This window comes from Cyanistes caeruleus, chromosome 7 (assembly GCF_971803275.1).
Source record: "Cyanistes caeruleus chromosome 7, bCyaCae1.hap1.1, whole genome shotgun sequence".
Taxonomy (NCBI): Eukaryota; Metazoa; Chordata; class Aves; order Passeriformes; family Paridae; genus Cyanistes; species Cyanistes caeruleus.
Window position 1 is genome coordinate 39,215,243 of NC_141707.1, and position 13,218 is coordinate 39,228,460.

Consider the following 13,218-nt stretch of genomic DNA (forward strand, 5'->3'; position numbering starts at 1 on the left):
CCGCCGATAGGAGGGGCGAGAGGGGATGGGCGGGGCTAAGATGCAAATCCCGAGTTTTGATTGGGTGGTGCGGCTGTCAATCCGAGGCGGCCGCGGCGGCCGTGGGGAAGGAGGGGGAGGCGGAGAGGAAACAAAAACAATCGCCCGGGCGCCGCCATCTTGGGCCGGTTCTCCACACGCCACACGGGTGAATGGGTAGATATGAGATTACCACGGGGGAGCAGCGGCAGCAGGGCACCGAGGGCTGTTCCGCGCTGCCAGCGACACTCGGCGGGCTCTAGGCACGGCCGCCGCCGCCCGGAGAGAATCCCCCGGCTCGGCCTTTTCGTCTCGCCAGCCCCTAAGCTGCACTGCTGGAGGGACAAAGTTGGGCTGAGCCGCGCTGCCTCTGCCGCCCGGGAGACCGGAGAGTTGAGCCGGGGTCAGAGTTAGGGGAGAGGGTGACGAGGGGATCGGTCCCCGCTCCGCCGTGTGGGAGGCGCGGGGAGAAGGCTCTGCCTCCCCGCCCCTGCCGTCTCCTGCTGCTCGCTCCTAGGAGGAAAAGAAAAAAGAGGAAAAAAAAAAAAAAAAAAAAAAAAAAAGGCAAGAACTGGATTGAGCTCGGAGGGGTGGATTTTGTGGAGTCTCCGTGTGAGCAGCGGCGGGGCGGCGAGGAGGAGATGTGTCCGTGAGGAGGGAGAGGAGCGTGGATTCATCCAGGACCCGTGAGGAGCGAGAGGAGCCTGGATCCATCCAGCCTCAGCCCGCCGTGAGGCACAGCCGCCTCCCTTCCAAAGAAGCCCAGTTCTCCTGGAAGCACGGCACTCAGCAAGGATTTGCCACAAAGAATATACCACCCTCCTCCCCAGCGCCTGGATACTGCATTTTATTTTTTAATTTTTTTTTTTTATACCCCCTCCCCAGCCACTCTTGTGTGTTCAGATACCAAATATAGCCTCTTGCGGGGGGAGGGGATGGAAATCTCCTAGAAGAATTGGAAATCTTGCTGGGATTCGGGAGTGCTGGTGCTGGAGAAGGGCGGCGAAGACGGGGGGGATGCACTGCTCTCGCTGCCTGGCCAAGGACTAGAGATTTGCCACTTCCCGGGAAGCCCGAAGGTTTGTTTGTTGCCAGACTGTTGTTTCCCCCCTTTCCCTCTCCAAGGCTACGCTAAATCCCTCAGCATTTATGAAAGAAATCCCACGTGTAGCTGGTGGCTGGTTTTTAAGGTAGTTTTTCATCGACAAACTGACAAAAACTTCTCTTCGCTCTGAGGTTTGGAACTGGAATGGAGCTGCTTTTCTCCCAAACACTACACGGGGTGTGAAGGGGGGAGGCAGGACAAAAACATCGCCTTGGACTGATCCCGATCCGACCCCCCGACACTCGCACCCACGAGGGATGATCCTTCACGACGCCTGATGTGGAAAACACTTGGAGACTCAGAGACTTCGTCGTGCTCAGCAGCTTAATCGTTGACTCGTTTTGTTTTGGTTTTTATTTTATTATTTTTTTAAAGTGGATTCGTAGCATTACTTTTATGAATTGAATTTTGCCACCGTTTGTACAGAAGCCAAATGACACGTGTGTTTTGAAACACGGTTCCAAATATATTTATCCCTCCCTCAACCCGGATTCTCTCTCGAAAGAGCCGCGGGGAGGTCGTCAGTGTCTAAACAAACCTGATTTTTAGTGTTTTATGAACACTACCTGCTGCAGAAATGTTGCTATAAATTGCTTTATAACGGCTCAGCAAGAAGGGAGATTTTTCCAGCTTGCAGGACCCAGAAAACTGGATACTTAAAGTCACTTAAATGTTTTAACAGCTTTGGAAAATGGGAGCTGCTACTAAGTTGGCGTTCGCTGTTTTTCTTATCTCTTGCTCATCAGGTAAGTGAATGTTCCTGGATTTGTCACGTTAAATGGAGGGCTTTGGGGTCAGCACTTGAAAACTTGGGCTGGCTCTGTATGAGTGAGAAAAAAATCTTTTTCCTGGTGGCAAATGTTTGTGGATGGCAGCGACTATAAAGAAGCTGCTTTCGTGTTTATTCTTAACAAATATGTAACGTGAGCACTTGAAATGCTCACAGCGCTTGGATTTCAGATCAATTGTGTGGAATAAATGTGGAGACATAACCACCTAGTGTCACATAAGTAACCTGGCAGCGCAGTTATCGGTGTTGGATGCTGGTTTTAAATCAGAATTACCCAGCTGAAATGCTCTTCCCTTCAGTTTGATCTCTCTTACCCTGGACTATTCACTGGTGAATAGCGACCTTCGTTAAAGCTTCATTAATTTAGAATAGGTGTCGCTCGGAAAGGCTGAGCTCGTCCTTTGGTGATAGCGAGGGGTGTGTGCATGTAGAGATGAACCAACAGAATTGGGGTGAAAAGCCAGGCTTTCAGTTTCAAAAGAGTAATTTGTAACCTTTTGTATTTATCTATTCTCTGTGTCACTGCCTTGTAGTGCAGAAAAGAAAAATACAAAAAAAATAAACCTCTACTAATTTTCTCTTTAAAACAGCAGAATTTGAGGTTCAAACGCCAGCTCTGAGTCCTGGGAAGCGAGCGGGGTGTGAGGACTTACCCACGCTCCTTCAGAAGGAAAATTGTTATGGCAGCAACCAGTGGTTGGGCAACTGTTGGTCCATTTGTGCTTGGAGCTCCATCAGTGTCACAAAAAACCCTCTTACGAGCTGTGTGAGGATCTAATGCGAGTTTACAAGCCAGCCTGACACGCTGTGCCCGCATTTGGAACGTGTATTTAGTGCTCTGTGTAGGTTTTTAGCATCCTTGCAGGGTGTGCAAAGCTACACTTGTTTATCAGGCTAAAAGCTCCCAGACAAGTGCTCAGCCCTCCCCGTATGACCGGGAGAAGGAAGTAATGAGATCCCTGTAACGATGCCTTTTAAATTTCCAGCGTTAGGAGCTGTAGGATTTTGCTGAAGAGGCCGTTTTGCTGTGGTTAGTAAATGGATAAGTCTCGTCTTGTGTCTGTAGTGCTATCGATCCGCGCTGTGTGCGCTAAATGTGCTGTGAAATGGCGAGCGCTGCCAGGGAGAAACCCAAAAACCCTGCCTGTGCTAAGCAGAGAAACGGCACAGCGGGGTAAGGACAGCCGGAAGGTTGTTCAGGACGTTTAATTTTTGTTCTTCTTTGGAAATAAAACATGATTTCTGACCGTTTTTGTCTTGCAGTAAAGACGTGTGCGTTGGCTTTTCCTAATGCCTGATTTTTCAGCTCAGCAGGGTTCCTCTTAATTCAGCAATATGTTTTGCAGGGAAACTTTTTTCCCCCTCTCAACTAACAGTTTCTAAAAGATTTGCTGCCATCTGCTCTCCATGTCTGTCTCTCTTCCACGTCCACCTCTAAAATCCTTTTGCCTAGAGCACAGAATAGTGGTTTTTGTTGACATTAACTATCAGACTTAATAAAAAGACCAGCTAAGCAATAAAGAACTCCTTTCCTTTAATATTTCTCGCTCAGGTTGTCCTTGGTAAGGTGAAAAGAATGTTTCTCTTGCCTGTGAAGAATTAATCTTGGCTAAATGAGCAGGAAACTGCCTGCAATCCGGGCTGCTTCTCATGTTAATGACATTGTTTTGGTGGTTATTCCAGTATTATACATTAAGTGTTCCGGTACTTAACAATTATTATACTATTTTCTACTCACACCGGGACTGCAGACACTTTGAGATTCTAGGCAAGCCTAAAAATAAATAAATTGAGCAGTAAACTGTTTGGTTTATGATCAGAATTACAAGTTTATATGAGATTTTAAGCTTGAAGTACAGGTGTTTTTATGAGTAGTGTCTCTTAATTCATTTCAGTTTTAAACCCTACCTGATAAATTGGTTCTAACATCATCATCACCAGAAGTTTCTTTTCCTGTCTTTAACGTGAAAATCAGTCTGCCGGTGTTCTATATCTTGGAATATTGGCAATGGTTGAGATAATCCTGGAGTTCAGGTGTGGAGATGCCTCTCTGGTGTGAAACTCCAGCTCCTCACAGCCTGTTTCAGCGACTGGGGGTTTGGTTTGCTGTATTTGTTCATTTATTTTTAAATACAGCTATTTTCTGCAGATGTTTACACGACCAATTAATACCGGGGTTCTTTTAATAGGTGGAAATGTTGTGGTTTTTTTCTTCGTGGTGGGTGTGGAAGTGCTCTTTAGGTTCAAAGCGATTTATTTTATTATCTGTAAACTGCTGTATGAAATCCTGAAATGTACTACAAATGGACAGGAATTTCCAGTGAATCTAATCATCTTTGTTAACAGAGTGAAAATATTTCCCTGTTCTGACTAAGATAATTGAAAAAGAGCATCTGTGTTGTTATTAGGCTTTAAAATATTTGTAGATGCTTGGATAAAAGTGGGTGTAGGTTTGAACCCATCTGTAGGAACTCCAGAGGCTGAGATGAATACACATTAGCTAAACAAGAAAACAAAGTGCTCGGGTCAAGGTTCTCCACGTGCCCTCTAATATACTTCTTAGATAAACCTGATTGCATGTTTGATTTCAGAAGGAGCAGAAAATCTTGAGTAATAAAATACTTGAGAACAAACTTCCTGTGCCTCTGCTGTAGGTGAGGCAAGATTGTAGGGGAGCTTCACAAGAAAACTTGTGACTGAAATAGCTTGTTCATCAAAGAAGGCTCTCTTCAGATATTATCTGTGTGCTCCCCTCCCCCAGGGAAGTGTGGCTGTGTTCTGGTGTTTTTGTGATTGCTGAGCTACACTTTAAAACATTTCAGGAACAGAGAATGGGCGCTTTCATAATTTTCTGAGATTTTCAAAACATGCGCCCTGTGCAGCTGAGAGTGTGGGAGATGCTGAAATAGTGGATTTTCCTCACCCATAATCTTAGTTTAAAATCTCAGCGTTCCTTTTGTTACTTATAAACTCATTTCCCAGCCCATCATTTCTCCTGAGGTACCTGCTCTGCCTTTGGTCCCTGGGTGGTCCCTCATCAAAGTAGTTCTGCAGTCTCCTACAGGGAACAACACCTGGATTTTTTAGAATTGAAGCTAAAATCAAGCTAAAAGATCACCTAAGCGAAAGGAACAGTGTCAGAAAAGTGTTGGTCCTCACTGTTTCTCCTAATGCCGGATCATTCCCAAGCCACTCAGAAGGTCTTGAGTAATTTAGCTGACGGCACTGGCATGTCCAAGATACCTCTGTAGCTGGAGTAGTATTTTCACTGTATGGAGGATATTTTATTCTCTGATATTTAATTTATTATTCTCCTGTCTCACAGCAATTATTGTCAGAGAAATTATTTTTTAAACTGTATCTTTTTCTCCCCCCTAAAAAAAATATCAAGAACTGTAAGACCTGCTTTCCATGGTATGACTTTAGAAGCTGAATTGTTGGGTGTCCTGAAGGAATTGAGGGGGAACATTCAATTTTTCTTTGGTTTTACTTGTGTAAGGTTATTTTTATTTTTTTTTACTATCATTTCATTATCATCTTGAACTCTTGAAAATCTTGCCACAGGTTTGTGAATGTGAAATTTTCTGCTGGTGTGTTCCCTGTGAACTGTCCATGATTGTGGTTGGACTATAATCACTTTATTCACTTTATTGTGGGGCAATAAACCACTTCAGAATTAGTACTGCTTTTAAAGTAAAGATTCCTTTACTTTATCAGAGTGTACAAGTTTTTATATTAAGTATATTACCACTGGTAATATACTAATGCTGTTGAGAGCAGGACTTGTTTCATTAAATAAACCTATTTAATACTGTTTTCAGGCATAGACTGTGTTACAGAGAGGTTGATGTTATAAATGATTACAGCTCAAAAATCTGTTAACTATTTCTAAGTAATCTGTTAATACTTAACAGTTACAAACCCTAAATCTTCTGGGCTCTGAAAAGAGCTGTAATTGTGCTAATGCAACATCAGAACATGTGAGCATCGTTCTGGGAGAACTCTGCTTTCCAAACATTTCCGGAGAGATGCTGCTGTCATGAGTTTATTTGCATCTCTACCCTTCACACACGAGGCTTTGCTGAAGAAAAAGCTTAAATAAGTTTGTTTGCTTATGCTGGGTGTAAATTGAGGGGCAGGTGTTCCATGTGAGGGAAAAGCTCTTTTCTGCAAGAGGAGAATTACTGTTAGTGGGAATAATAGTTTTCAGCTGGGTTTAATTGAGAGTATTTGAATGTTTTGTTTGTTTTTTAATTTCTCCCATTCCCACCTTTCTGGAATCTGGGGGCAAAATCCCTTAGGTGATGAGTTTGGCTAATTAGCAAATGAGGACAGATGTACTTTTTTTCTTCTCTGTTTAACCATAGACATTAATTTTTGTCATATCATTAGTTCAAGGGAAGAAAGGGAAAAAAATAACAGCTTCCCCAATGTTTTCCATTCCTATTCATTCTACCTTTTCTTCCAACCTTCTCCACTTCTCCAGGCTGTAGAAAGAGAGAAGTTGACAAGAAATCTGATTATGGATGAGGTTTTTTGGTGTAGGAGAGATACATTTCCACCACTTCATTAACTGAAAGCAGCTTAATGCAAATGCCTGCTTGAGCTGGTTGGTAGCATCCATGAGCTGTTAGCTCTCTGATGTTCCTGAAAATGAAAACTCTGTAAAAAGATCAAGAAAATGACGAATTTTACAGCCAAGTTCTTGTGTGATGAAATCTTAATGTGTTTTTGTTGCCTTGGTGCTTCAAATTCGGCGCATCTTATTTCCTGTTATTTCCATATGGAATTGAAGTGATATTGCATGCCAGTGACTTTATGTGGGATCTCTTGTCTTCTTTCCCTGCACTGTCTGTGGTGGAGGGGTTTTTTCTTAGAAACAGTTTGTGACTACGGTGCCAAACAGCAGAGCATATTTAGGTTTAATCCCACAGAAAATGAATATTTACTGCCATGTTGTTTATGTTGCATATCTCTGTGGCCAGGAATCCCAAATGTACGTTAGATACATCAAATCCTTCAGTTGTTGGTGCAAAGAGAGCAGGGAAGGGTTTTTCCATTGCATAATTATCGTCATGGTTTCACAATAATTTAATTCTTGATGAGGAAAGTCAACATTTATGGTTTTCTTCAGAGTTTCCTAGTTAGAGCTGCAACTGGAAACAAGAAAAACAGACAATTCACTTACTAACTGTGGACATAAATCTTTGGTTATGTGGTTAGAGGTATTAGAAAAACCCTTGGAAAGGAGGGAAGCTTTTGTGGGAACACTACTTGTTCCTGCAGCCAGGAGCGGCTGGAGGCAGCGCTGGTGGTGTTGGGATGGGATCAGCTCAGACTGGGAGCTGGAGGTGTGAGGTCCTGCTGGTGACAGCACTTCACAGCTGGGGGCAGAAAACTGGGCTCTTTCTCAAGTGGTTCAGTGAAAGAATGTGCCTCTCTTTCCCAGCTCCTGCTCCCCAGCTCTCCCAGATTAATTAATCCCGTTTCCAGGCGCGCAGTCAAAGGAGAATGAGCAGGATGGGGGCCTTTACCTCTGTGCTGTTGGGACTTTCTTTGTGAGGTTCTCCTAATGAACTGTGCTGGGATTCCTTCGTGGAGCAACTTCGTTAGGGAGAGAATGAGTAAGGGACACACTTGTGTGGTGTTGGTGCTAGCGAAGGTCTGAGCGGTGGCTGTGTCACCCCAAATCCTGCTGATGTCGCAGTGTTCCTGCAGCAACAACACCTCTGGGGTTCCCAACTCCCTGTTTTGTTGGGTCTGGAAGGGAAATTAAGTGTTTCCAAATCTAAAAACACCTCCTGAAAGGCTTGGTAATGTTACGTTTTGCTGGTGTTTCTGGTTAAAGTGTTGCAGGATAATCTGTTTCATGCAGGATGCAGTCTGTGCAAAATTATAATTAATTTCTGTGTTATGCTTGAGTTACTTATGGAGGTGGCTGGTTGGGAACTGTTAAACTGCACTGCTTGGCCCTGATGGGATGTTAGGACCGTTAGTTGGCAAGAGGGCTACAAGTTCTTCAATTAATTTAAATGGCTACATATCACCTTTGGAGATTCCTTACTTTGTTAAAACATAACTTCTTTTTTTAAGGATTTTATATGGATCTGTAATTAGGTGGAAATTTGATACAAAATGCTGAAATGGCAATGTAATTAAAAGCAAACCCCTATGTACTCTTAACTGTGATGGGCATGTAAGAAATGCCAAGATGCATTTCTCTGGTTTTATAACTCTTTAATTACATGAGGGAAACATTGTCTATAGTTAGTGAATAGATAATGAAGAGGAATGCAGTATCTTGGCCAAAAAGAATATTTCTCAAATTCTTTTGCTTTCTGAACTTTGAGATATTCATCTGCCTCATTAAAACTAGGAAAATTAAGATTGTATTTTGCATTTACAGCAAAATTGTATATTGTAATTAGAATACTATTTAGGCATTGCTGTCTGATCTGGTTTTGGTTATTGCCTAAATGAGGCTGTTGTCTCACTTGGGAAGATTTCCACTTTCTCTAATGATGGCATCAAATGAGTTAAGTTTTGCTGGTTTAATTCTGAACATTGACACCATTAAAGCTGATACACCTGAGAAGTTGCTAAAGATGTTTATTCTGAATGTTCTGTTAGAAAGTGTCTGTATAATCATTTTGAAAATGCTAAGAATTTGTATAGCTCAGAATTGTGTTTAATAGCTTTAACTCTTTGTGTATCTTTAATCCCTAAATGAGATGCACATGAGGAAAACAACTAATTTTTCTAAGAAATTGCAGAAGTTCTTGTGGCAGATTGACTTTTAAAGTTGGATGCTACATCCATCCTTTTTAGAAATGCAGGAGGGATACAGTACTCAAAAACATTTAGGATATGATTATTGTATTTTCTGAAAGATACCAAACTCTTTTATGAGGGTAAAACACACAGTTTTTGTTTTGTTTCTGCTCGTTTGGTTTGGGATTTTCTTGTTTGTTTGCTTTTTCTGGAAAAAAATGGAAACGGGTAAGGCAACTCAATGATTGTTTTTAAATGTTTTTGTATGATTGACTGTAGATATGAACAATGTTTTAGAGACGATCCGTGGCCGGTCTCTTTTGCCTGTTTGTGGAATTCCCAGTGAAATGAGGCTGTGGAGGGAACACAAACCCTGCTCAGCTCCCTGATAGTGTTGTAGCTTGTGCCAAGTGGTGTCTAATGAGATGACACAAAGCACGGTCTGAGGGCCAGTGCCAGGAGGCAGCACAGGCAGGGCTGAACCAGAATTCCTGCAGCTTCAGCACTTCAGTATTCCCTCATCTCCTGCCTGAGAGCGTGGAGTGTGTGCCATTAGTGTGCTGTGAAAACATTGGCATCGTTTACTGCCTTCCAGCTCAGCCCTGTGTAAAACTAGGATCTGTCCCACTTAGAGAACAACCAGCCCCACAGCACCCCATCACCTGCTCTGCCACCAGGGCAGCGTTCCACGGAGCCCTGGGCAGGGATCTGGTTTGGATGTGCTCAGCCTGGGATGAGGGGCCTGGGGGCCAGGGAACACTCCTTGGGCCAGTTGTGATCTAAAGTTTAGATGGATAATTTTTTTCTTCAAATTATTTCAGATTTAAAGGTGATTCCTGTTTGAGATGAGCATTGGCAGTTTGGACACAGGCCCCGTGCAGTTGATTTCTGTAATCTGCCACCTGCCTGGTTTTAATGTCACTTTTTAAATGTCACTTCATCATAACGGCTCTGAGTAGAGATGGTAATTTCCTCTTTGAAATTACTTTTTAGTGTGGTGTCCACCAAACCTCCAGGTTGTTTTCAGTAGAGCTGTTTCCCATTCTGGCAGTCCCCACCTGTATTGGTGCAGAGGCTGCTGTGTCCCAAGGCTCAGGACACCACATTTGTCTTTGTGGAATTCCATGAAATTCCCGTGTACCCAGAGTTTGCCTGGAATGCCATCCCTGCCCCTGGCACTGTCTGCAGACCCCCTGAGGTGTTCCACTGCCTCCAGAAAGGTCTGAACCAAGATGGGTCCCAGGGAAGCCTTGAAGGGACCCTGTGGTGCTCCTCATCCTCCTCCAGACCTTTCCCTCCCGGAGCAGCCGTGTTTCATCCCAGTCTGGCTCCATCTCCAGATCTCTTTGCTTGCTCACAGAGCTGATTTTAGCTGGCTTTCAGCAGCTTCCTGCCTTTTGCCTCACCAACTTGTGATTTAGAGGCGAGTTTTATTTGTAACTGAAGCCTGACTTTATTTTTTCAGCTTGAGAGCTCTTATCTCACCTAGATAACACTAATCTGCATTCTTTAAGTGCTGCCTAAAGATTGGAGTGGTCTTCATTCTCTCAGCTGGATTTTGAATACTTGGGTTTCAATATCAGCACATAAGTTGAAATTTGATCTGTTTTTAAAAGCTATTTTTAAATATGACCAATCATTTTATCAAGCCTTCTAGCATGAAAAACTGTTTCCTTCTAGGAATTTCCACATAAACAGGGAAGTGGTTTAATTTTGTTGTTGAGTTACAGTGTTGAGTGTACAAGACAAAATTAAACTTTGCAGTAACTGTTAATTTTAGAAATTTTTGCTAGTGTTTGTCAGTAGAGGGTACAGATAGTTCTCTTTAGCTCACAGCAATTACATGATGGAAGAGTTTTCTTTAAATATTTCCATGTTTCAGGGTTGAAAAACATTTAGGCTGTGAAAGTTGCAAAATGGCACACAATTGTTGGAATTACTGTACTTTTTATAAATAATTAGGTTATTTATTTTTCATCACTTGTTTATAAAGCCACTTTAAAAGTAGCTTAGAAAAGACCACTGGTTAAATATTTTCATTTTAACTCTCTGAGCTGACATTTTAGAAAGAGCCTGTTTTGCAAGTTGTCTCTGGGGATAATTGAATTTTATTAAATTTAACACAAAGCCCATCAAAAATATTATCTGCAATGGTTTTAAAAATTGTAACAGCTTGGTTACATTTTATTTAACTTCACCTTGTGTCACTGGGACGGACCCCAACGAATGAAGGCTCATCTGACCTCGCCCATTTGGGATGATAGAGATCAGAAGCGAGCTCTTGATGAATTTCCCTGTGTTGTGCTTGTACAAAAACCGAGCTGTGAGACCGTGATTCATTTGTGAGAAGGTGATTTCAAACCACAGGATGGTTTTGCTTCCACTCCTGCCCCAAACTCAGCATTTACCACTTCTCTGGGAAACCACCCATGAAAGCAGCGCTTTCTGGTGAAAGTTTTCTTTTCCTGTTCAGCTGAAGAAGTTCTGAATCACATCCTTTTGGGTCAGAGGCTTTCAGGGAAGCCAGGGGAGCACAGATCCCACTTTTTATTCCAGTGTAAATAGAGTGGATCCCTTGTGAAAAATCCCGATGCTCCAGTGTGCAGCTGGGCTTTTCCAGTGGCTTAAAAGTATTCAGATGGATGGCAAATCAAGCCAAATTAATTTCCTAGAACCTTGTTTGCAAAAATATTTCTCTGAAATTTAATAATCCCAGAAGTTTTCCTCTCGATGTCACAAATACTTGGGCATTGGAAGCTCTTTCATTCAAAATGAAGATGGGAGAGAGGAGGTAAATGATGAGTTCCCATTTCTTCATGTGTAAGAGTAAAGAAATGTGTGTTGGAATTTGGTTTTGATGAATTTGGTGGGGTATTTACATACTGACAAAGTGTGTTCTGGGGGAGCTTCTGTTGTCCATCTGAACTCTTCTCCCCATTGTCTTCCTTCATTCTGAAACAGAAGCTCAGTAATGCAGAAATTTTAGAAGTAAGCCCTCAACATCCACGATATTTCAGTTGTTCCTCCAGCAGTTCAGCCAGCTCCAAAAACCTGTCAATCACTTTCTACTTGTCCAAAAAGGTTGTTTTAGTTGTAAGGTATTTAAGAAAAACTGATGGGAGAACAGTGAGACCGAGAGTTCCTCTGCTTTGTATCTGACTCCTCACCCACATCCCCATTTTGTGCTGAAGTCACTCCTCACTCCAGGCTCAACCCTCGTGGCTGTTGGGTTTGGGCTGGGCTGATCCAATCTGCTAAAGCAGCAGAAATTACTGGAAAAAGCAGCAGGGAGCTTTCTGCACTCTGGATCAAAGGGAAAAGTTGGGTGAAAGATGATGGAGCAAGGAAAGGGATGGATGGAGTAAGGGTTGGCACAGAGACTGCATTGTCCTAGGAAGTGAATTATCAGGGAAATGCTGCCTCAGTGTTGGTCAGTGGAGCTGTTCTGTGCCTGTATTGGGTGAGAGAGGGAAAACGGCACAATTCATGTTCATTTTTAATAACCTTCATCTTCAGGAAGAATTTGCTTCTTTTTTTCAGCATTCTTCTGAGGATCTCCATGCAAGCCTATTCTCACAGTGTTGTTTTGGTTTTTTTCCCCTCTTCCCTTGCTTTTTAAATGTCTTTATATCACATTTTTCTCTGGGGGCCCTAGACTCAAGATTTTTAGGCTGAACAACAGAGGGGTCTGGCACAGGCTCCCAGGGAAGCTGTGGCTGCCCCTGGATCCCTGGAAGTTTCCAAGGCCAGGTTGGAGCAACCTGGGATAGTGGGAGGTGTCCCTGCCCATTGCAGGGACGTGGAAAGAGATGAGCTTTAAAGTCCCTTCCAACTCAAAAGTGTTCTGTGATTCTGTCATTCCAAGGAATAAGTGATAAAATTCACTCCTATCTCACAAGTTCTCCAGTAACAATGAGGTGGGAACTAAAGAAAAGATTCAGACTGACACAATCACAGAATGGCTGATACAGTGATCAGTAAAATCCAGTTACACCCCAGGTTTAAGGAAACTGTTTGGAAAGACTATTTACAACATAATCTTAGCAGTGTCTAATTTATGTTACTCAAATTTTAGCTGCAGATGTCCTTAGAAATTTATTCTGAGCAGGTGGGCATAAAACTTTGTGCGAAAATCTGACTCAAGAAGAGAACAGACAGCACTAACAGGTCTGGAAATGATGAGGAGAGAATGTAGGGGGTGTCCTTTACATATAGAACCCTAACTGATAATGCCTGTATGTCCTGAATCAAAACACTTGATGCAGCATCAAGAATCCCATTTGCAAACAAGGTCTGATCTGGTGAATTTTGCATTTGAGAGGTCTCAATCCAGGAGCATCTCCCAGCTGCCAGGGGAATGTGTAAGAAGCAGGGCACTTGTCAGGAGCTTGTCAGTCATGAATTGACAAAAGCCATAAACCAGGAATATCTTCCAGTCAGCAGGGCACACTTCTGGAAAGAAAAGCTCTGGATGAGCTTGTGGTGCTGAGAGTTCAGCTGTTCACCGAGCCTTTGGGAGAACACCTAAACTGAT

The 13,218-nt window shown here is 42.9% G+C and overlaps 1 protein-coding gene and 1 long non-coding RNA gene across 3 annotated transcripts in view; one reads left to right on the top strand and one right to left on the bottom strand.

The window, feature by feature from the left end:
* The first annotated feature begins 60 nt into the window (after positions 1 to 60).
* Positions 61 to 13,218, top strand: part of ACVR2A (activin A receptor type 2A) — a 49,785-nt gene continuing 36,627 nt past the window's right edge. Inside the window, exon 1 of one of the 2 annotated variants that reach the window (XM_023931412.2) lies at positions 61 to 1,869. In XM_023931412.2, coding sequence (XP_023787180.1) covers positions 1,815 to 1,869 — 55 coding nt within the window. In that variant the 5' untranslated portion in view covers positions 61 to 1,814. The remainder of the gene's footprint in view (positions 1,870 to 13,218) is intronic. The other variant, XM_023931411.2, reaches the window with a different exon arrangement.
* On the bottom strand, positions 6,129 to 7,881 carry LOC111932345 (uncharacterized). Its single transcript, XR_002866102.2, has 2 exons — positions 7,448 to 7,881; positions 6,129 to 7,069 (listed from the first exon to the last, which is right to left on the bottom strand). It is a non-coding gene; the product is annotated as an uncharacterized LOC111932345 (long non-coding RNA).